The 25292-nt window shown below is 38.7% G+C and overlaps 1 protein-coding gene across 3 annotated transcripts in view; it reads right to left on the bottom strand.

Annotated features, from left to right (window-relative positions):
• Positions 1-25292, bottom strand: part of HMGCLL1 (3-hydroxy-3-methylglutaryl-CoA lyase like 1) — a 201148-nt gene that overhangs the window by 89463 nt on the left and 86393 nt on the right. For 2 of the 3 annotated variants that reach the window (XM_070360685.1, XM_070360687.1), the window contains exons 4-5: positions 9590-9685; positions 6804-6952 (exon numbers count right to left, since the gene is read on the bottom strand). In XM_070360685.1, coding sequence (XP_070216786.1) covers positions 6804-6952; positions 9590-9685 — 245 coding nt within the window. The remainder of the gene's footprint in view (positions 1-6803; positions 6953-9589; positions 9686-25292) is intronic. The other variant, XM_070360686.1, reaches the window with a different exon arrangement.

Genomic DNA, 25292 nt, shown 5'->3' on the forward strand with positions numbered 1-25292 from the left:
TCTTTCTCACTATTACACAAAACACACATCCAGTCTTCTTATGAACATTATAAATTGACTGCTTGACACAGTCACATGGCACATGAAGCTCAACAGATGCAAAATAATGGTCATTCCTGTTTTCCCCACATTTGTCTTTAAAAAGAAAAAGACCAGTCTTATGGACTCTGTGGGAGAGGGAGAGAGAATGGCATTGAAACATGTATAATATCATGTATGAAACGAGTCGCCAGTCCAGGTTCGATGCATGATTCTGGATGCTTGGGGCTGGTGCACTGGGACGACCCAGAGGAAGGGTATGGGGAGGGAGGAGGGAGGAGGGTTCAGGATGGGGAACACAGGTATACCTGTGGTGGATTCATTTCGATATTTGGCAAAACTAATACAATATTGTAAAGTTTAAAAAAAAAAAAAAAGATATAGTCATTTTTAGCCACTACATCTCTTGGTCACCTTTAAGAACACGCTCATTAACCAGCGTTGGCTGGTTCTTCTGTAGAGCGTGGGAACTGCCGGCCCAGCTCACGTGGACAGAGCGGTGCCTGCAGGCCCTTTTCGGGATGGCCACAGACATCTCCAAGTGCCCTCTTTGTTTCTGGTCTCATGGCATGCCCTCATTTGTACTCTAGTATCGACTGCTGAAATGATATTCCTTAAGCATAAATCTGATTGGGTATTTTTCTACTCTGAAAATCTTTAATGGCCTGTTGTTGTCTACCAAATAAACTTGGTATTCAAGCTCAGCAGTATGTGAAACCTCATCTTTCTACCTCTCTTCCATTTCACAGCCTTAAAAGCTCCTATTCCAGGAAATACAAACTTCTCCCTGTTACCAAACATTTCTGGAGGTTTCTCTTCACTGTGCCTTTGCTCTTTGTAAATTTCCTGCTCTCACTGAAAAGGTCACTATTTCTGATTATGTTTCCATATTTTTACTCATTTTTATAATTTCATTTTATTGACACCTCCATGCGAGTTTTACAAATAACTCCTGAGAAATTTAAGACAGTCTTACTTTAAAAATTAATGGGATTTATCTGTATTTCTCCTAAACACTTGGCATTTTTGACCACATAGTCATTATTTCTATACAAATTACTTCCGCAGTCTGCTGGAAACTCCCTAGGCTACTTTTTCATTTTTATATTCCACATGGCATCAGAAGACAAGACATGATATAAAACAATCAATATTTCTTAAATGAATTCATGCAAAATATGTTAGTAAAGATGTCGTTTTAACTTTCAGAATAATTTTCTATACAATTCCTAATCTTTATAATCAACATATAGCCAGATTCTGGTTCTTAACAGTTCAAATTCTGTATCCAGAAATGACAGCAAATATTTGAGAGTTTGGACTTGGAATCATGTTTTAAACATTATTTAGGATGACAGAGTAACAAAAAAAATCACCAATGATATTGAAACCCATGGTACTAAAATTACAATAAACCCTGGATAGAAATATGAGTTGTTTTATTTTTATTTGTGCTTACTGAGGCCATTTATCAGTATTGTGCAAAATCATGAAAAACAGCAGTATTCAAGTCTTTACCAACTTTACCCAGAAGAACTGAATCATGAAAAAAATCACCTAGTTAGGCCTTCCCTAGGCCTACTTTCCCATATTTCTCAAATCATCCTGGCAAAAAGAAACCAAAAGAAGTCTTTAATAAATGTCACAAATACTGGAGCATAAAGAATCAACCACTGCTACACTCAGAAGAGAAAAACAATGTCAGTGTCAGGAATGATGAGGTGACATTTGATGTCAACGAAAGGTAATTAAGACATTTAAAAAGAGGAATGAATTTGATGCAGCCATGCAGAATATATCAGCCTAAAAGCAATACAGAACAGCATCCGATTATTAACAAGCCAGTTATGAATAAATTTTGAGAGCCTATCATGCCCTTAGCACTGTGGATGATAGATGATACAGTGATGGTCCCTTAGTCTCGAGAAGCAATTCTGCTAAAATCTCCTTTAGTTCTAAAAGGTGAATTTCACGAGAAATGACAAAACACATTCTTGCCCTAAAAGAGGCTATTTAGATGCGACTTCACACACACACAACTTACATATTGACTGCAGCTGAGGATGTGTTATCTGGCACACAGCAGTGACAGAGCAATATGTAAGGCTAAAAAAAGTAGAACTCAAAACCACCATATGTACTAAAGAAAATCATTTTAACAGATGTCTCAATTTTTAAAGTCTTACATGCCATATTTTGGTAGATGATTTGAATTCCTCTTCCAGGCACCAGTGGAAAGTCCTCAGTTTAACAATAGAAATTGGAAAGAAACTTAAACCAATGAGCTTCTACTTACAGACAATGGTGCCACCTACGCAAGTGAATTTCATTAGGATAAATCAGCTTATGGGAGGCACTGGCATCATCAGCCATGAGAAACACTGTCTGTCACTTACTGTGTATTTAAAACTCGGGGCCCTCAGCAAGGAGGTTCATTATCCTACTCAAAAAGGCTGCTATTTCAGATCAGGGTCTGTAATGACATTTTGCATTAGGCAAGGGAAGGACAGGAGATATAACATGTTCACATGACCTAGATGGTTTGATGAACAAACAAGTAGGTTGCAAGTTCCTGAAGAAATGTGTTATCAGTTCTTTCTCCAAGGGAAGTCCACGGAAAGCTGACCATTTTGAAAGAGAATACTCTGCCCTGACTTCACAGCCCTACGAAACGGTTACCATTTTAAAGATTAGAAATTATTCAGAGCTAGGCAACCAGTTAAAATTAACTAAGCACAGGAAGAATTTCCAAACATTGAGGGTCTTATCAAAACAATTGGTCGTTCACATAAATGATACAATTTTATTCAGAAGCATTTAAAAACAGATTGGGTTTTCCTTGGTTTTGATTTAGATAGGGAGTTGGTGATGTGGGTGACAGATGAAGAGGTATGTAAGATATGCACCCTAGACTCATTAGAGTTTTATGAAAAGCCTCATTCCTCATCTCCTCCAAAATATGAATAAATACTAATCACTCCTTATAAAGAATTTAAGATAAAAGCAAAATGTTATTACATCCTAAAACCGCCTTTGTTTTTTCATACTTCAAAGTTATCTATGGTTGCCTGTGTGCGAAGTCCCTTCAGTCGTGTCCGACTCTTTGAGACCCCATTGACTGCAGCCCGCCAGGCTCCTCTGTCCATGGGATTCTCCAGGGAAGAACACTGGAGTGGGTTGCCATGCCCTCCTCCAGGTATCTATGGTTGTCTTTCTTACTTTAATTACTAATTTGCTTTTTATTCATTGTTCTCATTATTTTGTACCTGAGTTTGTTTTTGTTTTTTTTCCTGAGAATTTGAGAATAAACTCAGCAGTGACAGTTCACAATGAAATATTTTCTTGCATTTTGTAAATTTTTTAAACAATGGGTGAATGAATAATTTTGTTTGGCTCCTAGAAAAAAAAATGTTAGCAATCTACTTCTTTCAACTTTCAGTAGGCTCAGCCCTTCAGGAAGTCAATCATGTGTCCAATCATTCTAGACCACTTTACAGGAGAAGTCTAAGAGGTAATCATGGTAAAACTGTCTGATATGCCCAACTGCTGACTTTGTGAACTTATAACCTATTTATAAGTATCTTAACAACAAAATGAACAAGTCACCTTAGCGACAGTTTCCTTCTAAAATTAAATTTCCACACGTAAAGCAGCATGTGATTCCTGTGACTCGTGACTTCATTAAAGAGAAGCTGATACTTATTTCAAACAAAAGGGAATAAAACCTGAAAGTCTTATGTGATAGATGAGAAAACTACTTCATATCTCAGGGATTTCATTCTTAAATACACATCAAGAGATAATTCATTCAGTAAATCCACTGATAAAAAAGAGAATGACTAAATTTATAACAGGCTTCTATTTTTCTCTTTTTAACATTTTAAAGATTTAGACAGATAAGACAAAAGTAACCTAGATGTTTTAAACATATGTGAAATGCACACTAAAAAATGAAGTCCAAAATTTAGACATTTCATTGCTCACTCGCATACAATGGACGAGCAGCAGTAGTTAGCTGACTCTGCATTTTCTGTCGGCAATCTGGCATGGTGTCTTTCCCAATGTATCCCAGATGTTACATAAAGTTCCAAGCATCTATAAAAAGACCTGTACATAGGCATGTGTATGTGTGTGTTTCCAAGAGGGGAGGAAACAAACAATAGACTTCATAACTTTAATAGAAGCTGCTATTTAGACCATATGAAAGGTTACTGTTTTATAGAAGCTTAAATGGCTTTAGTGAGCATTTTTAAAATGTGTCCTGTTGTATGGCCTTTAAAGCTGACAGCAGCTGGCACCATACATTTTCTGAATGATGGTCCATATTGATGCAGCTGTTGCCATAGTAACACTGGCTGGAGCATCTACTTCAGGTTTGACTAGCTGAGCATGGCTTTTTCCCTAAAACGAGCACCAATAGCCCATGCTTTTTAATACAGTACCTACCTTCTATATTGCCAGTGAAAATAAGACCTAACTTAAAGCCTGTAAAAGTTTGGGGGAGAAGAAGATAATTTTCAACTACACAAGTAGTGAACTCACATCCATCTGTCAAAAGGCATTATTTCTAAAAGTGACTACTGTTTCAGAAAATCAAGGACTTGGGCTCCAAAGGAAGAAAATCTACACCGGAAAATATGCATTTGTCTACAGTATAATTACAATGTACTTCTGCTGGCTTCATTTGGCTGTAGGTTAGTTCTTATTCATCTATACTTCTGTATCCATCTTATCAAATCCTGAAAAATTTCTTAGGTTGTAGCATGGTTAGAACTTTCTTTATTGATAGGACAATACTAAATGTTTAGTATTTAGTACTAAACATTTTATTGCATTTTATTTTATTTATTTTATTTTTATATTGAACTTTATAAACATTTTATTAATGCAATCAGTATTAAAGGAGATTTAGGGTTTCTATTAGCCTTATAGGGTTTGCCTATACTATTTTATAAAGTGATAAGATCAGTTGTCATAAAATTTGTGAACATCCATCTTTCCACATTAAAAAAAAAATTTCCCAATTGAAATATGTACCTTACTTCTTAAGGTTTTGTGTTCTTTCAACTTTTCAATGAGAATTACTTTACTCAATAGCCTATACTCCAAACATAAATATACACTGAAACAGAAGAACAGCTTCTTCATTTTTCCCTTTTTTTTTTAAAGGTAAGAAAATAAAACAACTTATGTGTGTTTGAATTTAAAACTTGCGGGACACCTCTTCTTTTTGATGGTGGTTATGTAACTTTTATATTTTTGGTTGTTATGTAACTTTTGCCTTAAAAGCACACATCCTTTACTTTCTATGGAAACAGATTATCTTGGTTTTTTAATTTTCTTGCATGCACTCTGCATGTTATGTATACATGTTAGTTAACAAAATAACTTTATATGTTTAAAAAGTCATGTTGGAAATTTACTAAGGAGAAAGGAAAAGAAGTTTTAAAAAGGCAGTAAACCAAAAAATACCTAACTACAGTGTAATCTAATTCTACTTGCTCTCCAAATGACCTTGATTGAATTCCAACCCTTTTCTAATCTCCTCACTCCAAATTGGGTCCACTTGTTTTCTCATTGATGATTGATCTTTCTTGCCACTCTGAACATTGCTCACCTCAATCAAGGGAAGGACAACCAGCACGGAAACCCAGGGACAGCATTCAGCCTTCTCTTACAAACACTATGCATTTTAAATTATGAAGATGATATGGCATCTTTATCATACCTCCATAATTATAAAAATAGAATAATAGCTAATGTGTTAGAAAAAACTTCTTTCTTAAGTAACAATGAGTTTATTATACATTTCACAGACACGGATCTGGGTGTAGAGCCTGTCTGAGCGAGATGCTTTCCTGCTTCTTGAAAGAAGGCAAAAACAAAAGCAGGTTTCTTTTCTCCTCTCCTTCACCAAATATAGTTGCTTTGGATTCACACAGAGAAGGCCCAGAAGTCAGCCGAATGGGTGGTACGACGAACCTGCACCCCAGTGCGGTTTTACAGTTTACACATGCTATTCAATTTCCATACAATATATTCTTTGAAGAAAAAGCATGGTTCTTAAAAAAGTCAAAAATTTGGAAACCACACTAAATGATTACTTTCCAAATGCTACTATGAGCTTATACCGATCTATCCACTTACAGTATGCTGAGATCCAAACCACACGGCTGCATTCGGGTAATTTGGCATTGACGAAATGAGTAACAGTGTCAGATATGATGCTGGTCCCCATGAGCTCAAGGCATCATGCCCCACAGGCTAGATACACCCTCAGGATTCAGATGATATTATCGAGGTAGTTATAGCAATAACTATAAAATGATGGCCCTGATCACATAAGGTGCAAATAAGATACTCTATGTATATTTATTCAGTTCAGTTCAGTCGCTCAGTTGTGTCCAACTCTTTGCGACCCCATGAATCACAGCACCCCAGGCCTCCCTGTCCATCACAAACTCCCAGAGTTCACTCAGACTCATGTCCATTGAGTCGGTGATGCCATCCAGCCATCTCATCCTCTGTCATCCCCTTCTCCTCCTGCCCCCAATCCCTCCCAGCATCAGAGTCTTTTCCAATGAGTCAACTCTTCGCATGAGGTGGCCAAAGTATTGGAGTTTCAGCTTTAGCATCAGTCCTTCCAATGAACACCCAGGACTGATCTCCTTTAGAATGGACTGCTTGGATCTATATTATTACATGAGGTAAAACAATGTTAAAATAATTCTTAAAGAGCTTAATTTGTGGGATTTGATAATTACCCTCGTGCTGGAATATTCATGTGTCTTGCAGACTTAACTACCTCCTCAAACTTCTTCATACTTTCTTCAATAGAACAGTTAATGTTCTTCTTGCTAAAGGATTCAGAGGCAGCACCAAAAACAGATACCTCGGTTGCTCCTGCAGCAATCTGAAAAATATAATTTAAAGGCAAAAGCTAATCAGTTTCAAAAACATAAGTGAGAGCAGTAGAAGCAATATTAATTACTCTATAAAGAAACACTTGTATTCTTTAGCATTCTGCTTAGAATTTAAAATTACATTTCTCTCTACTTGCTATATACTCTCTTTTGAAATGTAAAAATATTTTATAACAGGATAATTCCACAAACTACAACACTCATAAATCACATAATATACAATGGTGGTATTCCAATTTAATTTCACCTTTCCTGAAAGTTATCCTCAGAAGTATTTTAACCCAAATTGTGGAAAATACCAGCATCCCAATAAAACCTCTCAACATCTATGGAAAACATTACTTTTAGACCATATATTTTTAAATAGAGGATAGTAAATGCTCTCTGGGTTTCTTCTTTCCTTATAACCCATCAGAAAAACATTTTTCCAAATTATCACCTGGATTTTGCCCCCAATTTTCTCCCTATCTCTCAAGCTCCCTTCCATTGTTTCATACTTTGACTATGACAACTAAACCCTTGTGTGTCTAATTCCTTAACCCTCTTGCCAGTTTTTGTTTGTTTTTGTTTTTTAGTAAATGTAGGTGTCTTTTTTACTTTTTATTCTTATTCATTTATTTATTTTGGCTGTGCTGCATAGCATGAGGGATCCTGGATTCCCTTCCAGGGATCGAACCCATGGCCCCTGCAATGGAAGCGTGGAGTCCTAAGCACTGGATTGCCAAGAAAGTCCCCTCCCCTCTAGCCAATCTTTAAACCCAAAATGTTGACCTAATCAGTTCTCCTTTTTGCCCACTTTTCCATCTTTCTTCCTTCCTCCAGTCTTCCCAGAGACTTGTTGTCAAATGTCAAGCCTCCTACATTTCCAGACGGATTCTTAAAGTCTTTCTATCAATATATCTACAGCACCATGCCTAGAGTGCCCTTCCTCACCAATACCCTAACACCTTAAGAAAACAAAAATTCTGTCATCTTTCCTCCAACACTGAAAAAAACATTGGCTTCCACTCCTCCATCCACAAAACATTTTTAACCTTTAAAATAAAAGTCTATGGATTATCAGCGATGTCCTACTCTATAACACAGAGAACTATATTCAATATCCAATGATAAACCATAATAGAAAAGAGTATTTTAAAAGAATGTGTATATATTTATAATGGAATCATTTTTATGTACATCATAAATGAATACATCATCATATTTCAACTATATTTCATTAAAAGTTTTTATATAAATTAAAATAAAATTCTATTTATTGAACACCTACTCTGATCCCATGTTGCTGTTTGTACTTTGCACACCTTATTTCTAATCTACAAACAATCTTCTAAACTAAGCATGTACTATACCAATTTATAGATGCAAAAACTATGGTTCAAAGAGGATAAATCTCTAGTAGGAGATCCCAAGCTCAGTAGAAGTTCTGGGGCCATGTTTTGGACATGAGTTTGCATACCTCCCAGGTCAAGATTGCTTCTATTCCTTTCTAAGCTATCCTGAAGGTGTCCTTTTATATATTTCTCAGGGTAGGTACATTTCCTACTCTGTTAGGACCAGATCACAGAATATTTACAATTTCTTAAAAGATGTCTGTCTTTATTTACAATGTAATCAAAAATTGTATTAATTGTTTAAGAGAAAAGTGGTTTCACAAGATACACTAACAGGTCATACCCCAACTAGGACCCAGAACTTCAACTTCATGCAACACAGTCACAAATACAGAAGTGAAAAATATCCATTAAAATCAGAAATAGCTGCTACTTAGCTTTTACAATACAGCCATGTAAGCATATCACCTCAAGCCTTTACTTAAAGCTGCACTGATTCTTCTAGTGTGAAAGTGAAAGTTGCTCAGTCATGTCTGACTTTGAGACCCCATGGACTGTCCATGGAATTCTCCAGGCCAGAATACTGGAGTGGGTAGCCTTTCCCTTCTCCAGGGGATCTTCCCAACCAGAACCCAGGTCTCCTGCATTGTAGGCGGATTCTTTACCAACTGAGCCACAAGGGAAGCCCAAGAACACTGGAGTGGGTAGCCTATCTCTTCTCCAGGGGATCTTCCTGACCCAGGAATCGAACCGGGGTCTCCCGCATTGCAGGTGGATATGTATATTCACAAAAGCTTTTTGGCATATAAATTCCCAAGTCACCTTGGATTCAGAGAAACAAGTGAGAAGACAGTAAAGAAAGCTGTTAGTTCCAATGACAGTGCTTAGCTTCGTGAAGAGGATGGGAACAACAGCAAGGCCAAAAGAGGTGACAAATACAATTGTCTGCTGCAGTTACATTAATAAGTACAACACTGTGTTGAGAAATGTTTATTTTGTACTCCTTGTTTAAGAGGGAAGCACAAAATATACTTTCAAAAGAATCTCATTGAAATGGACAATTGTATTTCTGTGTTTTAATTCTTGGATGTTAAAGTGAAAGAGCCATTTGTGTGGAGCATCTGAGTCCCAACAACGCCACAAAGTCACTGATCGCCAAGTACCCACATGAGTATAATAGCAATAGTGTTTATGCAGGATATCAAGGGAGTCATGTATCACACCATTTAACTTTGTAAAAATCTTTACAATAAAAAGCATATCAATTTTAGGGAAAATTAGTAGCACACTTACAGCACGGTGAAAACCCTGAAGATTAGGAGTAAGGACAGGATATCGAATTCCTGGATATTGATGAATGCCCTTCATCACTTCAGTGTGATCTGCCATCTTGAATACATAATAAGTTATATGGAGACATGAGAATTGGAATATTCTATCGAGCATGTTCTTAGTTTTCAGGAAGGTTATAAATATACAGGAAATTATATTCTATCAGTTCATGTTTGAAATAGCAAAACCATGTCAATATAGCTAATGATAAGTAGTTCTCAATGTCATAAATATATAATAACTGATCTGGATTTTATGTATTATATAACAGGATCTGGTTAAGTGACTGATTACTTAGGAATTACTTAACTTGGTTGGTTAACTTAATTACTTAAACATTACTCAGGAATTCTGAACTCTCGTGTTTTCAATGGACTAATCTTTATTCTCTTCCTTTCATTTTATGGCCAAGCCTCCAATACCCCTGAGAGTAGGGAGAGTTTGAATGGCAAAGACTGTGCATTTATCTTCCACATGGAAATTTTATGTCCAGATAATTTTCAACATGTGAAATTTTACAATGTTTAGTAAAGTGTAAATTACACATGTCCAAAGAATTTAACGAGGCTGAGATCCTAGTATACTATTGGTTTTAGCTACTAAAAATCATAATGCTTTACATAGTTCTATCCTTGAGTTACTATTTGTTCTCATAATGTGAACAAATATTAACAAATACGATGGAGCACACAACAGGAAGCTCATCCTATCAAGACTATTTTCTATGAATCTATTTAAGAAAAATCAACTTTGAATTAAAATGTCAAACTTGCCAGTTCATCACAAAGTCTGTAATTTAGCCTCCTAGAGCAATAACTGATGGTCAAACTCCATAATCATCTTATAGAGAAATTACTGTTGATGTAATCACAAGTTCTGCATATTGAAGAATAACAAATTATGGCATGAACAATAAATAAAAGGAATAATGTATAAACAGCAAAAGTACATGGAATGAGCATGGAGAAAGCTGTAAAAACATGTGCTAAACCAAAAGTTGTATCTTTGCTGTGGTAATGGGTGAGGAAAGACTTGTTTTTTTCTCTATATACCTTGGCGTATTAAAATAAGCATGCACTGTTTTTAATTTAAAAGCAAATAAAACAGAATTAAAGTATAAATGCTTTAATTCACACAACTATACATTTTTAAAAAGGTGTAATTTTACAATAGTGTAAAGGTGTAATTTTACAAGGTGTAAAAGGTGAAATTTTACAATATTTACTCTTATTAGTCCATTGGTCTTATTGACTCTCAGCTAAATGCCAGTAGAATGCAAATACTTTCAATGACTATAATTTGGAATCATTAAATGAAGTTTTAAATATATTCAAAATTTTAAATTCAATATTTAAGATGTAAAAAAGCATTTCCCACTGCCTGCCATCATGCCTAGTTGATATTTAAGCTTTCATTTTCATTCAATCCAAACACATTTAATTCTGTGTAAAATGTGATCCTTGGTCACTTATTTCTTAGAGATCATAGCTACCATTCCCTGCCCCACAGCTTCATATGTTCAAAGACCATCCACCACAGACATTTACAATGTATATTTAACTAATATGCAGAGTACATCATGAGAAACGCTGGGCTGGAAGAAGCACAAGCTGGAATCAAGATTGCCGGGAGAAATATCAATAACCTCAGATATGCAGATGACACCACCCTATGGCAGAAAGTGAAGAGGAACTCAAAAGCCTCTTGATGAAAGTGAAAGTGGAGAGTGAAAAAGTTGGCTTAAAGCTCAACATTCAGAAAACGAAGATCATGGCATCTGTCCCATCACTTCATGGGAAATCGATGGGGAAACAGCAGAAACAGCGTCAGACTTTATTTTGGGGGGCTCCAAAATCACTGCAGATGGTGACTGCAGCCATGAAATTAAAAGACGCTTACTCCTTGGAAGGAAAGTTATGACAAACCTAGATAGCATATTCAAAAGCAGAGACATTACTTTGCCAACAAAGGTCCGTCTAGTCAAGGCTATGGTTTTTCCTGTGGTCATGTATGGATGTGAGAGTTGGACTGTGAAGAAGGCTGAGCGCCGAAGAATTGATGCTTTTGAACTGTGGTGTTGGAGAAGACTCTTGAGAGTCCCTTGGACTGCAAGGAGATCCAACCAGTCCATTCTGAAGGAGATCAGCCCTGGGATTTCTTTGGAAGGACTGATGCTAAAGCTGAAACTCCAGTACTTTGGTCACCTCATGTGAAGAGTTGACTCATTGGAAAAGACTCTGATGCTGGGAGGGATTGGGGGCAGGAGGAGAAGGGGACGACAGAGGATGAGATGGCTGGATGGCATCACTGACGCGATGGACGTGAGTCTGAGTGAACTCCGGGAGTTGATGATGGACAGGGAGGCCTGGCGTGCTGCGATTCATGAGGTTGCAGAGTCGGACATGACTGAGTGACTGAACTGAAAACCAAGGCTTATTTTATTTTAAGCCTATCTCACTTTAACCCAAAGGTTTACTGAACATCAACTATGTCCAAAGCCCCATGCTAGGTCATGTGGGAAATATACATACAGGAAAGTAAAGTCCTTGCACTGAGTAATTTGCAGTATAGTTGGGGAGATCAAGAAATGCACTAGGAAAAGTGCACATTTCAAAGAAATACAGTAAGTCCCCTACATACAAATCTTCAAGTTGAGAACTTACAAAGATGTGAATGTGCATTTGGTTCCAAAGAGAAATCAGAACCCATGACATCAACATCAAGCATGAGTGAAGCTGCAGCTTGCCCCCATCTCCTGTGGCTGACCATCCTCAGCTCTGCCATTCCCCACCTCTCTGAACTTCAGTTGCCCTTGTATGCCAGCTGTTGCACTGTATTACTCTTCTTTTCAAGGTAAGATTAAAAATGCTTTATTTTTTGTGTTTGTTTTTTAGGGTATTATTTATGTGAAAAATATAAACCTATTAAAGTACAATACTATATAGGTGATGGTGTTAGGTGGGCACCTAGGCTAACTTCATTGGACTTATGAACAAACTGGGCTTAAGAACATGCTCTTGGAACATAACTTGTTTGTATGTAGGGGACTCACTGTACACTGGTTGTGAAAAGAGCACAGTTTATAAGAGTTCAGAATGGGGAAAGATTGATAGGGCCTATAATAGTCTAAAAGAGTATATGGGACATGAACTGCAGCCCCTGCTATGACATATTATAATTTTTCCTAAATGGCCACAGCAGTATTTCTAAACCCACATGTTCTTCTAGAACCCCACCGATCCCCATCAAGAAATGGATGCTATTACCCTCCACTGGAACCCAGGCAGGCTTGTGATTGCTTCAACCAATAGAACACAGCAGAAATCATGCCATGTGACTTCTGAGGCTAGCTTAGGAACAAGGACACAGCCTCCACAGGGCTTTCTCCTTGGAAAGTCCGCAGATCTGCATGAGAAAAACCAGCTTCTGCAGGGCAGTCACAGGGAGAGGTCACATGAGAGACCCACGTATAGAGGAAGTGAGCCCCTCGCCAACATCAACACTACCCCTAAACCCGAAACTTGTGGTCAAAGGAGCTCCAGATGATTCAGCCCAAGGCCCCAGACATTGTAGACCATAGACAATTTTGTTCCTGTAACCTGTTCAAATTCCAAAGTTAAGATTTGATGAGCATGGCAAATGTTAACTGACACCACTCAATCCACAGATAATTCATGACAAAGCCATAAAGGCAGAAACACTGAGAAATCAATAGGGTGGGAAGAGGGGGAAAGATGGCTGTAGGGTGCAACAGCAGGAATACACTATCTGGCTGGAAAAAAATTATCAGTAAACAATCAGAGAATAGGTTATAAATTAAGACAGGGGGCCACACATGGTGATGTATCTTGAGTTAAGCTCATGTGATTCTGAAACTTCAGGATTTATTGTGAAGACACTAGAAAGCCATGAAGAGTGGGTACTGAATCAGCAGAGAAAGACTGGGAGAGATGCAGCGCTTTAGAAAGATTCTCCTGGAGAGGTGCAAAGGGCAATCGGAAGAAAAGAGAGGCCGTTTCCAAGTGAGGAGAATGCAGCTGTGACAAGCTTCACTACAGAGAAATGGCACTGGGAAGGGGACCCCAGAGAGAAACCAGTAAGCACCCAGAGGCTGATGGTATAAAGGAGGTGACTTACTTTAAAATGTAATCTTCCCTCTTTTATAGCTTCTTTTTAAAACAGTTAAGATCTGAGCATATTTCAACACACAGTTCTTGACTATATACTCATGAATGTAGCCTTTGTGTCTGGGGCTAGAGTGTGAGCTCTGTGCCGCTCTCCCTGTCTCTGTCTCTCCACGTGTCTCTCTCACACATACATGCAAACATGCACTCACAAATCATCACACAAAGTTCTGAGCACTGATTCCTAATTTCAAGCACAAAGAAAAGTTGCTGCTAGTTTTAGGACACCATAGTGAATGCTAATTGATATTATTAATACTTATGTCTAACTTGATGTCATATGTTTTAAACATGTATGACATATTTATATTAATGTGATAACAGGAATCAATAAAAAGTGCTTCTCTAACCAACACAGAGTTAGAGAATAAAGTATGCAACTCATCACAGGATGAAGGGGACAAGACAAATGTTAACCTTCAAGAAATTTAGGTCATATTAACATGTAAGTGATTAATTCACTCTACATGTAATTTAACAAAGATCTTGAATCTTTATGTAGAAAATTATGTAAGAAAACAATGACTTAATAGATATTTCAATTTGTAGAACTGGAAAATAAGCAGAGATGACAGTAACCAAATTCAGAATGTAAACCAAATTTTAGGTCATGAAAGCTAAACTTTGATAATCATTGAAGATACCTTAATGAAATTATGATAAATTAAAATTTATTAATTAGAGTTTAATTAATTAGAATCCAACAAATCAGAACATTTTCGTTTATAAAAATAGCAACAATATGATGAGGTCATTTAAGACATAATAGTATTCTCTCTAAATTTAGTCAATAAAGACAATTGTGTAAAGAGCTTTAGGAAATTGTGATACGATATAATTTTATTACAATGAATAAACTAGAGCAGGTTTCAATTAAAGGCAGATAATCCTTGCATTACTTTATTTTTTCACTCTTAGGGAGTTTATGTTATACTTCAGTCTTGATGTTATTTTAATGTCTAAAGTTTAACTGTTATTTAAACAATAATAGAACTATATCTTTACAGTACTATTTTGACATTTTAACAAAACCTTTCTACGTCTGGTTTGAATTAGCATAGTTTTAAGATTTTGCTGTGACTTTTCATTTACGATCCTAAGAATTCCCATCATTTGGTTAGTAACAGGATTGGCCATTATCTGGCCATTGTGTGGGAATCTCCATATCTCTCTAGCCAACCATACAGGGTATACCATGGTGAATTAATTTCACTGGTATTCAAATTTTGATAAGGATTCAGCCACAATATTTGTGCAACAGTTTGCAAGCATCTTAAAGATATGCAAAGGGTCACATAATTAGAATGCAATAGACATACAGAGATTTTATTTTACTTGCTACTAACTCTATCATAAGAAGCTGTGGCTGCACGGGCACAGGAAGGCCTAGAGGAGCTATCCCACGTTGAAGGTCAGGAAGGGCGGTGTGAGGAAATACCCGTCGTCCAAGGTAAGAGAAACCCAAGTAAGACGGTAGGTGTTGCAAGAGGGCATCAGAGGGCAGACACACTGAAACCATACTCACAGAAAACTAGTCAATCTAATCACACTAGAACCACAGCCTTGTCTAACTCAATGAAACTAAGCCATGCCCGTGGGGCAACCCAAGATGGGCAGGTCATGGTGGAGAGAACTGACAGAATGTGGTCTACTGGAGAAGGGAATGGCAAACCACTTCAGTATTCTTGCCTTGAGAATCCCATGAAAAGGCAAAATGATAGGATACTGAAAGAGGAACTCCCGACGTCAGTAGGTGCCCAATATGCTACTGGAGATCAGTGGAGAAATAACTCCAGAAAGAATGAAGGATGGAGCCAAAGCAAAAACAATACCCAACTGTGGATGTGACTGGTAATAGAAGCAAGGTCTGATGCTGTAAAGAGCAATATTGCATAGGAACCTGGAATGTCAGGTCCATGAATCAAGGCAAATTGGAAGTGGTCAAAGTCGAGTGAATGTCGACATTCTAGGAATCAGCAAACTGAAATGGACTGGAAAGGGTGAATTTAACTCAGATGACCATTATATCTACTACTGCGGGCAGGAATCCCCCAGAAGAAATGGAGTGGCCATCATGGTCAACAAAAGAGTCTGAAATGCAGTACTTGGATGCAATCTCAAAAATGACAGAATGATCTCTGTTCGTTTCCAAGGCAAGCCATTCAATATCACAGTAATCCAAGCCTATGCCCCAACCAGTAATGTTGAAGAAGCTGAAGTTGAACGGTTCTATGAAGACCTATAAGACCTTTTAGAACTAACACCCAAAAAAGATGTCCTTTTCATTATAGGGGACTGGAATGCAAAAGTAGGAAGTCAAGAAACACCTGGAGTAACAGGCAAATTTGGCCTCTGAATACGGAATGAAGCAGGGAAAAGACTAATAGAGTCTTGCGAAGAAAATGCACTGGTCATAACAAACACCCTCTTCCAACAACACAAGAGAAGACTCTATACATGGACATCACCAGATGGTCAACACTGAAATCAGATTGATTATATTCTTTGCAGCAAAAGATGGAGAAGCTCTATACAGTCAGCAAAAGCAAGATCAGGAGCTGACTGTGGCTCAGACCATGAACTCCTTATTGCCAAATTCAGACTTAAATTGAAGAAAGTAGGGAAAACCACTAGACCATTCAGGTATGACCTAAATCAAATCCCTTATGATTGTACAGTGGAAGTGAGAAATAGATTTAAGGGCCTAGATCTGATAGATCTGATAGAGTGCCTGATGAACTATGGACTGAGGTTCGTGACATTGTACAGGAGACAGGGATCAAGACCATTCCCATGGAAAAGAAATGCAAAAAAGCAAAATGGCTGTCTGAGAAGGCCTTACAAATAGCTGTGAAAAGAAGAGAAGTGAAAAGCAAAGGAGAAAAGGAAAGATATAAACATCTGAATGCAGAGTTCCAAAGAATAGCAAGAAGAGATAAGAAAGCCTTCTTCAGCGATCAATGCAAACAAATAGAGGAAAACAACAGAATGAGAGAGACTAGATATCTCTTCAAGAAAATCAAGATACCAAAGGAACATTTCATGCAAAGATGGGCTCGATAAAGGACAGAAATGGTATGGACCTAACAGAAGCAGAAGATATTAAGAAGAGATGGCAATAATACACAGAAGAACTGTACAAAAAAGATCTTCACAACCCAGATAATCACGATGGTGTGATCACTGACCTAGAGCCAGACATCCTGGAATGTGAAGTCAAGTGGGCCTTAGAAAGCATCACTACGAACAAAGCTAGTGGAGGTGATGGAATTCCAGTTGAGCTATTCCAAATCCTGAAAGATGATGCTGTGAAAGTGCTGCACTCAATATGCCAGCACATTTGGAAAACTCAGCAGTGGCCACAGGACTAGAAAAGGTCAGTTTTTATTCCAATCCCAAAGAAAGGCAATGCCAAAGAATGCTCAAACTACTGCACAATTGCACTCATCTCACACACTAGTAAAGTAATGCTCAACATTCTCCAAGCCAGGCTTCAGCAATATCTGAACCATGAACTTCCTGATGTTCAAGCTGGTTTTAGACAAGGCAGAGGAACCAGAGTGCAAATTGCCAACATCTGCTGGATCATGGCAAAAGCAAGAGAGTTCCAGAAAAGCATCTATTTCTGCTTTATTGACTATGCCAAAGCCTTTGACTGTGTGGATCACAGTAAACTGTGGAAAATTCTGAAAGAGATGGGAATACCAGACCACGTGATCTGCCTCTTGAGAAATTTGCATGCAGGTCAGGAAGCAACAGTTAGAACTGGACATGGAACAACAGACTGGTTCCAAATAGGAAAAGAAGTTCGTCAAGGCTATATATTGTCACCCTGCTTATTTAACTTATATGCAGAGTACATCATGAGAAACGCTGGACTGGAAGAAACACAAGCTGGAATCAAGATTGCTGGGAGAAACATCAGTAACCTCAGATATGCAGATGACACCACCCTTATGGCAGAAAGTGAAGAAGAACTCAAAAGCCTCTTGATGAAAGTGAAAGTGGAGAGTGAAAAAGTTGGCTTAAAGCTCAACATTCAGAAAACGAAGATCATGGCATCTGTCCCATCACTTCATGGGAAATAGATGGGGAAACAGTAGAAACAGTGTTAGACTTTATTTTCCTTGGCTCAAAAATCACTACAGATGGTGACTGCAGCCATGAAATTAAAAGACGCTTACTCCTTGGAAGGAAAGTTATGACAAACCTAGATAGCATATTCAAAAGCAGAGACATTATTTTGCCAACAAAGGTCCATCTAGTCAAGGCCATGGTTTTTCCTGTGGTCATGTATGGATGTGAGAGTTGGACTGTGAAGAAGGCTGAGCACCAAAGAATTGATGCTTTTGAACTGTGGTGTTGGAGAAGACTCTTGAGAGTCCCTTGAACTGCAAGGAGATCCAACCAGTCCATTGTGAAGGAGATCAGCCCTGGGATTTCTTTGGAAGGAATGATGCTAAAGCTGAAACTCCAATACTTTGGCCACCTCGTGCGAAGAGTTGACTCATTGGAAAAGACTCTGATGCTGGGAGGGATTGGGGGCAGGAGGAGAAGGGGACGACAGAGGATGAGATGGCTGGATGGCATCACTGACTCGATGGATGTGAGTCTGAGTGAACTCCGGGAGTTGGTGATGGACAGGAGGCCTGGCGTGCTGCGATTCATGGGGTCGCAAAGAGTCAGACACAACTGAGTGACTGATCTGATCTGATCTGAACTCTATCATGGGGTGATTATATCTGGACACTCCTTGTGTGCGTGCTCAATCACTCAGTTGTGTCCGACTCTTTACAATTCTTTGGACTGTAGCCATGGGGATGGTCTTGATCCCTGTCTCCTGGACAATGTCACAAAACTCCTTCCATAGTTCATCAGGCACTCTGTCTATCAATCTAGTCCCTTAAATCTATTTCTCACTTCCAGTGTATAATCATAAGGGATTTGATTTATGTCATACCTGAATGGTGTAGTGGTTTTCCCTACTTTCTTCAATTTAAGTCTGAATTTGGCAATACGGAGTTCATGATCTGAGCCACAGTCAGCTCCTAGTCTTGTTTTTGCTGACTGCATAGAGCTTTTCCATCTTTGGCTGCAAAGAATATAATCAATCTGATTTCGGTGTTGATCATCTGGTGATGTCCATGTGTAGAGTCTTCTCTTGTGTTGTTGGAAGAGGGTGTTTCCTATTACCAGTGTGTTCTCTATTAGCCTTTGCCCTACTTCATTCCATACTCCACGGCCAAATTTGTCTGTTATTCCAGGTGTTTCTTGACTTCCTACTTTTGTATTCCAGTCCCCTATAATGAAAAGGACATCTTTTTTTGGTGTTAGTTCTAAAAGGTCTTGTAGGTCTTCACGCTGCTGCTGCTGCTAAGTCGCTTCAGTCGTGTTCGACTCTGTGTGACCCCATAGACAGAAGCCCACCAGGCTCCCCTGTCCCTGGGATTCTCCAGGCAAGAACACTGGAGTGGGTTGCCATTTCCTTCTACAATGCATGAAAGTGAAAAGTGAAAGTGAAGTCGCTGAGTCATGTCTGACTCTTAGCGACCCCATGGACTGCAGCCTACCAGGCTCCTCCGTCCATGGGATTTTCCAGGCAAGAGTACTGGAGTGGGGTGCCATTGCCTTCTCATAGAACCGTTCAACTTCAGCTTCTTCAGCATTACTGGTTGGGGAAAGGCTTGGATCTCTGTGATACTGAATGGTTTGCCTTGGAAACAAACAGAGATCATTCTGTTGTTTTTGAGATTGCATCCAAGTACTGCATTCCAGACTCATTTGTTGACCATGATGGCTACTCCATTTCTTCTAAGGGATTCCTGCCCACAGTAGTAGATATAATGGTCGTCTGAGTTAAATTCACCCATTCCAGTACATTTCAGTTATCTGATTCCTAGAATGTCGATGTTCACTCTTGTCATCTTCTGTTTGACCACTTCCAATTTGCCTTGATTCATGGACCTAACATTCCAGATTCCTATGCAATATTGCTCTTTACAGCAATGATCCTTGCTTCTATCACCAGTCACATCCACAATTGGGTATTGTTGTTGCTTTGGCTCCATCCCTTCATTCTTTCTGGAGTTATTTCTCCACTGATCTCCGTAGCATATTGGGGACCTACCGACCTGAGGAGTTCCTCATTTTGCATTTTCATACTGTTCATGGGGTTCTCAAGGCAAGAATACAAAATTGGTTTGCCATTCTCTTCTCCAGTGAACCACATTCTGTCAGAAATGCAAAACAGCAAAATGGCTGTCTGAGGAGGCCTTACAAATAGCTGTGAAAAGAAGAGAAATGAAAAGCAAAGGAGAAAAGGAAAGATATAAGCATCTGAATACAGAGTTCCAAAGAATAGCAAGGAGAGATAAGAAAGACTTCCTCAGAGATCAATGCAATGAAATAGAGGAAAACAACAGAATGGGAAAGACTAGAGATCTCTTCAAGAAAATTAAAGATACCAAGGGAACATTTCATGCAAAGATGGGCTCGATAAAGGACAGAAATGGTATGGACCCAACAGAAGCAGAAAATATTAAGAAGAGGTGGCAAGAATACACAGAAGAACTGTACAAAAAAGATCTTCATGACCAAGATAATCACGATGGTGTGATCACTCACCTAGAACCAGACATCCTGGAATGTGAAGTCAAGTGGGCCTTAGAAAGCATCACTACGAACAAAGCTAGTGGAGGTGATGGAATTCCAGGGGAGCTATTTCAAATCCTGAAAGATGATGCTGTGAAAGTGCTGCACTCAATATGCCAGCAAATTTGGAAAACTCAGCAGCAGCCACAGGACTGGAAAAGGTCAGTTTTCATTCCAATCCCAAAGAAAGGTCATGCCAAAGAGTGCTCAAACTACTGCACAATTGCACTCACCTCACATGCTAGTAAAGTAATGCTCAAAATTCTCCAAGCCAGGCTTCAGCAATACGTGAACTGTGAACTTCCTGATGTTCAAGCTGGTTTTAGACAAGGCAGAGGAACCAGAGATCAAATTGCCAACATCTGCTGGATCATCAAAAATAACAAGAGAGTTCCAGAAAAACATCTATTTCTGCCTTATTGACTATGCCAAAGCCTTTGACTGTGTGGATCACAATAAACTGTGGAAAATTCTGAAAGTGATGGGAATACCAGACCACCTGACCTGCCTCTTGAGAAACCTATATGCAGGTCAGGAAGCAACAGTTAGAACTGGACATGGAACAACAGACTGGTTCCAAATAGGAAAAGGAGTACGTCAAGGCTATATATTGTCACCCTGCTTATTTAACTTATATGCAGGGTACATCATGAGAAATGCTGGACTAGAAGAAGCACAAGCTGGAATCAAGATTGCTGGGAGAAAGGTCAATAACCTCAGACATGCAGATGACACCACCCTTATGGCAGAAAGTGAAGAGAAACTAAAGAGACTCTTGATGAAAGTGAAAGTGGAGAGTGAAAAAGTTGGCTTAAAGCTCAACATTCAGAAAATGAAGATCATGGCATCTGGTCCCATCACATCATGGGAAATAGATGGGGAAACAGTGGAAACTGTGTCAGACTTTATTTTGGGGGGGCTCTAAAATCACTGCAGATGGTGACTGTAGCCATGAAATTAAAAGACGCTTACTCCTTGGAGGGAAAATTATGACCGACCTAGATAGCATATTCAAAAGCAGAGACATTACTTTGCCAACAAAGGTCCGTCTAGTCAAGGCTGTGGTTTTTCCAGTGGTCATGTATGGATGTGAGAGTTGGACTGTGAAGAACCCGAGGAATTGATGCTTTTGAACTGTGGTGTTGGAGAAAACTCTTGAGAGTCCCTTGGACTGCAAGGACATCCAACTAGTCCATTCTAAAGGAGATCAGTCCTGGGTGTTCATTGCAAGGACTGATGCTAAAGCTGAAACTCCAGTACTTTGGCCACCTCATGCAAAGAGTTGACTCATTGGAAAAGACCCTGATGCTGCGCGGGATTGGGGGCAAGAGGAGAAGGGGACGACAGAGGATGAGATCACCAACTCGATGGACATGAGTTTGAGTAGACTCTGGGAGTTGGTGATGGACAGGGAGGCCTAGCGTGCTGTGATTCTTGGGGTCACAAAGAGCCTGACATGACTGAGCGACTGAACTGAACTGGCCTGTAGCCAACCAGGCTCCTCTGTCTCTTCAACTTTCTAGGCAAGAATTCTAGAGTGGGTTGCCATTTTCTCCTTGAGGGGTCTTCCTAACCCAGGTATCAAGTTGCACCTCCTGTGTCTCCTGCACTGGCAGGCAGAATCTTTACCATTGAGCCACCTCAGAAACCCTTCAGATACTCCACATTACACATTTTTAGACATCTTACTAATATTTTGCTGTTATCTGCATACAATAATCTCTCCTAAATACTTATACCTTGAATGTGTTCTCCAGACAACAGCAACGGTAAAAGTATAGTTTGAGCATTAAGTGCTCGTTCAAATTTCCTGAGAGTATTGGAATTTCAAGATAATGCATATGAGTATACATTTTGCAAATAAACTATAAAATTTGTCATTGGGGAATACAAAATTTAATTTTAAAATATCATGAAATCTTTAAAATGAGCTGTTAAAATGCCTCCCAATTTTTGAATATTAACATTTCAAAAGGTTATACACTTACAATATATTTAATATTATAGCATTAAAAATGAAGGAGATGCAGACCAAACACATCTTACACATCAGCTAGTAGTGGAAGATATGTGTGTGCGTGTGTGTTTATGTGTGTGTGTGTGTGTGTACATATCAAAAATACAAAATAATACAAATACCATGTGATCTGAAGTTGTATGAAACACATAAAGAAATATTTTTCTTTTCAACCTAGAATAATGACCAATATTTAAGCCAACCCTTATCTAGGCGAAGTGTAAATAACTCAGGGGCCTTTTTTTAAAGGAACAAAATATTTTTTTAAAGGAGAAAAGGCCTTTTTTTTAAAGGAGCAAAATATTTTTTTAAAGCAGAAAAGGCCTTTTTTTAAAGGAGCAAAATCTAATCACTGGTGAACTTTTTATTCTCTTCCTAGAACAAGTACGATTACAAATATATCACACTGTAAAGTTCAATAAGTACCAAAGCAGCATTTACTATAAAATTTTTATGTGATGGTCTCATACAGATTAATGACACATACTTTTACCTTTATTATTTTTAACTCAGTAAGAGGTGAGTCATTAAGGAGACTGCAAACTTCCTGAGTGGAGTTGAGTTGTTTTGCATCTTTAAAATTATTCAGTGCATCAAGGTGGCTCTGGTGAAGATGAGGCAATTGTATTGTGTGATGGAGCTGAATTACTCAGAGTTGAAGTTAGTACTGTTTTTAAATGGCAAATGTGTTTAGAGTAGAATCTAAAATTCATGTAAGAAAAAGGTAAGATACTCCCTCTTTACAGAATTATCTGCAAAATTATATAACTTAGCCATTTTTTGTGCCACTGGATCCTGTAACCTAAATATAAAATTCTGCTTTGTCTCTTCTCCTTTTTGTCCTGGTGGTCTAGGCAATAGGACCAAGTCAAGCATCATCAATGGTGAGCTTTAACCACTTTTCCTGCCTTCCCTCCACTCACTTGCTAACGAGCTCAAATTATTTCCCTCCCCTGCCATCAGATGGGGCTTCCTAGGGGGCACTGTGGTGAGTAATCCACCTGCCAGTGCAGGAGACGCAGGAGACACGGGTCCAATCCCTGGGTCAGGAAGATCCCCTGGAGAAGGAAATGGCAACGGGCTCCAGTATTCTTGCCTGGAAAATTCCATGGACAGAGAAGCCTGGCAGCCTCCAGTCCATGGGGTCGCAAAGAGTCAGACATGACACTCACGCCATCTAACAAGAGGACTGTACCTGATTCCTTGTCATCATGTATGAAGTAAAAGGAGGAAGGTGAGAAGAGGCAGGAAAAAGAAAATAAGATAACCAGGGAAACCTAAGTAATTTAGAAGGTCATGAAGTTGGAGAGGGAAGAGATAGGTCCAGGAGCTATGTTTTGGTGGTAATATTTCATATTGGAGTACAGTTGATTTACAATGTTTTGTTAGATTTACAGAAAAGTGATTCCATTATATACATATGTACATATATATATATGTATATACACATATATATATATTTATATTCTCTTCAAATCCTTCTCCCATTTAGGTTATTACAAAATAATGAGTAGATTTCCTGTGCTATACAGTAGGTCTTTGTTGATTATTTTATATATAGGAGTGTGTGGATGTTAATCCCAAAATCTTAATTTTACTCATGTGTGAACGAGGTACACTTTGTTACTTGAACAACACTGTGTTCTCCAAGAATATTGGTATAAATACTGTCATATATTTAATATCTATAAAATATATTATATAAAATAAAATAACAACAAATACCCAATAGTTGTCAGTTAGTAACTGGCAACCCACTCCAGTACTCTTGCCTGGGAAATCCCATGGACGGAGGAGCCTGGTGGGCTACAGTCCATGGGGTCGCTAAGAGTCGGATACGACTGAGCAACTTCACTTTCACTTTTACTTTCATGCATTGGAGAAGGAAATGGCAACCCACTCCAGTGTTCTTGCCTGGAGAATCCCAGGGACAGGGGAGCCTGGTGGGCTGCTGTCTATGGGGTCGCACAGAGTCGGACATGACTGAAGCGACTTAGTAGCAGCAGCAGCAGCTAAGCCATATCCGACTCTTTGTGACCCTGTGGACTACACAGTCCAGGCTCCTCTGTCCTCTACTATCTCCTGGAGTTTGCTCAAGTTCATGTCCATTGAGTTGGTGATGCTATCTAACCATCTCTTCCTCTGCTGCCCCCTTCTCCTTTCGCCTTCAATCTTTCCCAGTATCAGGGTCTTTTCCAATGAGTCAGATTTTTTGCATCAGGTGATCCAAGTATTGGAGTTTCAGCTTTAGCATCAGTCCTTTTAATGAGTATTCAGGGTTGATTTCCTCAACGATTGACTAGTTTGATCTCCTTGCAGTCCAAAGGACTCTCAAGAGTCTTCTCCAACACCACAATTCAAAAACATCAATTCTTTAGCACTCAGTCTTCATTATGGTCCAACTTTCACATCTGTACATGACCACTGGAAAAACCATAGCTTTGACTAGACAGACCTTTGTTGGTAAAGTGATGTCTCTGCTTTTTAATGTGCTAAGTTTATCATAGCTTTTCTTCTAAGGAGCAAGTGTCTTTTAATTTCATGGCTGCAGTCACCATCTGCAGTGATTTTGGAACCCAAGAAAATAAAATGTGTCATTGCTTCCATTTTTTCCCCCTTCTATTTGCCATGAAGTGATAGGACCAGATGCTATGATCTTAGTTTTTTGAATGTTGAATTTCAAGCCAGCTTTTTCACTCTCCTCTTTGACCCATATCAATAATAAGAAGTCTTGGTCATTGTTGCAAGAGAAAATAACATTCTTTCTTTCTTTCTTTTAATGTGACTGTGACACATCTTAGTTGCAGCACAT

Source organism: Bos mutus, chromosome 23 (assembly GCF_027580195.1).
Source record: "Bos mutus isolate GX-2022 chromosome 23, NWIPB_WYAK_1.1, whole genome shotgun sequence".
NCBI classification, from domain to species: domain Eukaryota; kingdom Metazoa; phylum Chordata; class Mammalia; order Artiodactyla; family Bovidae; genus Bos; species Bos mutus.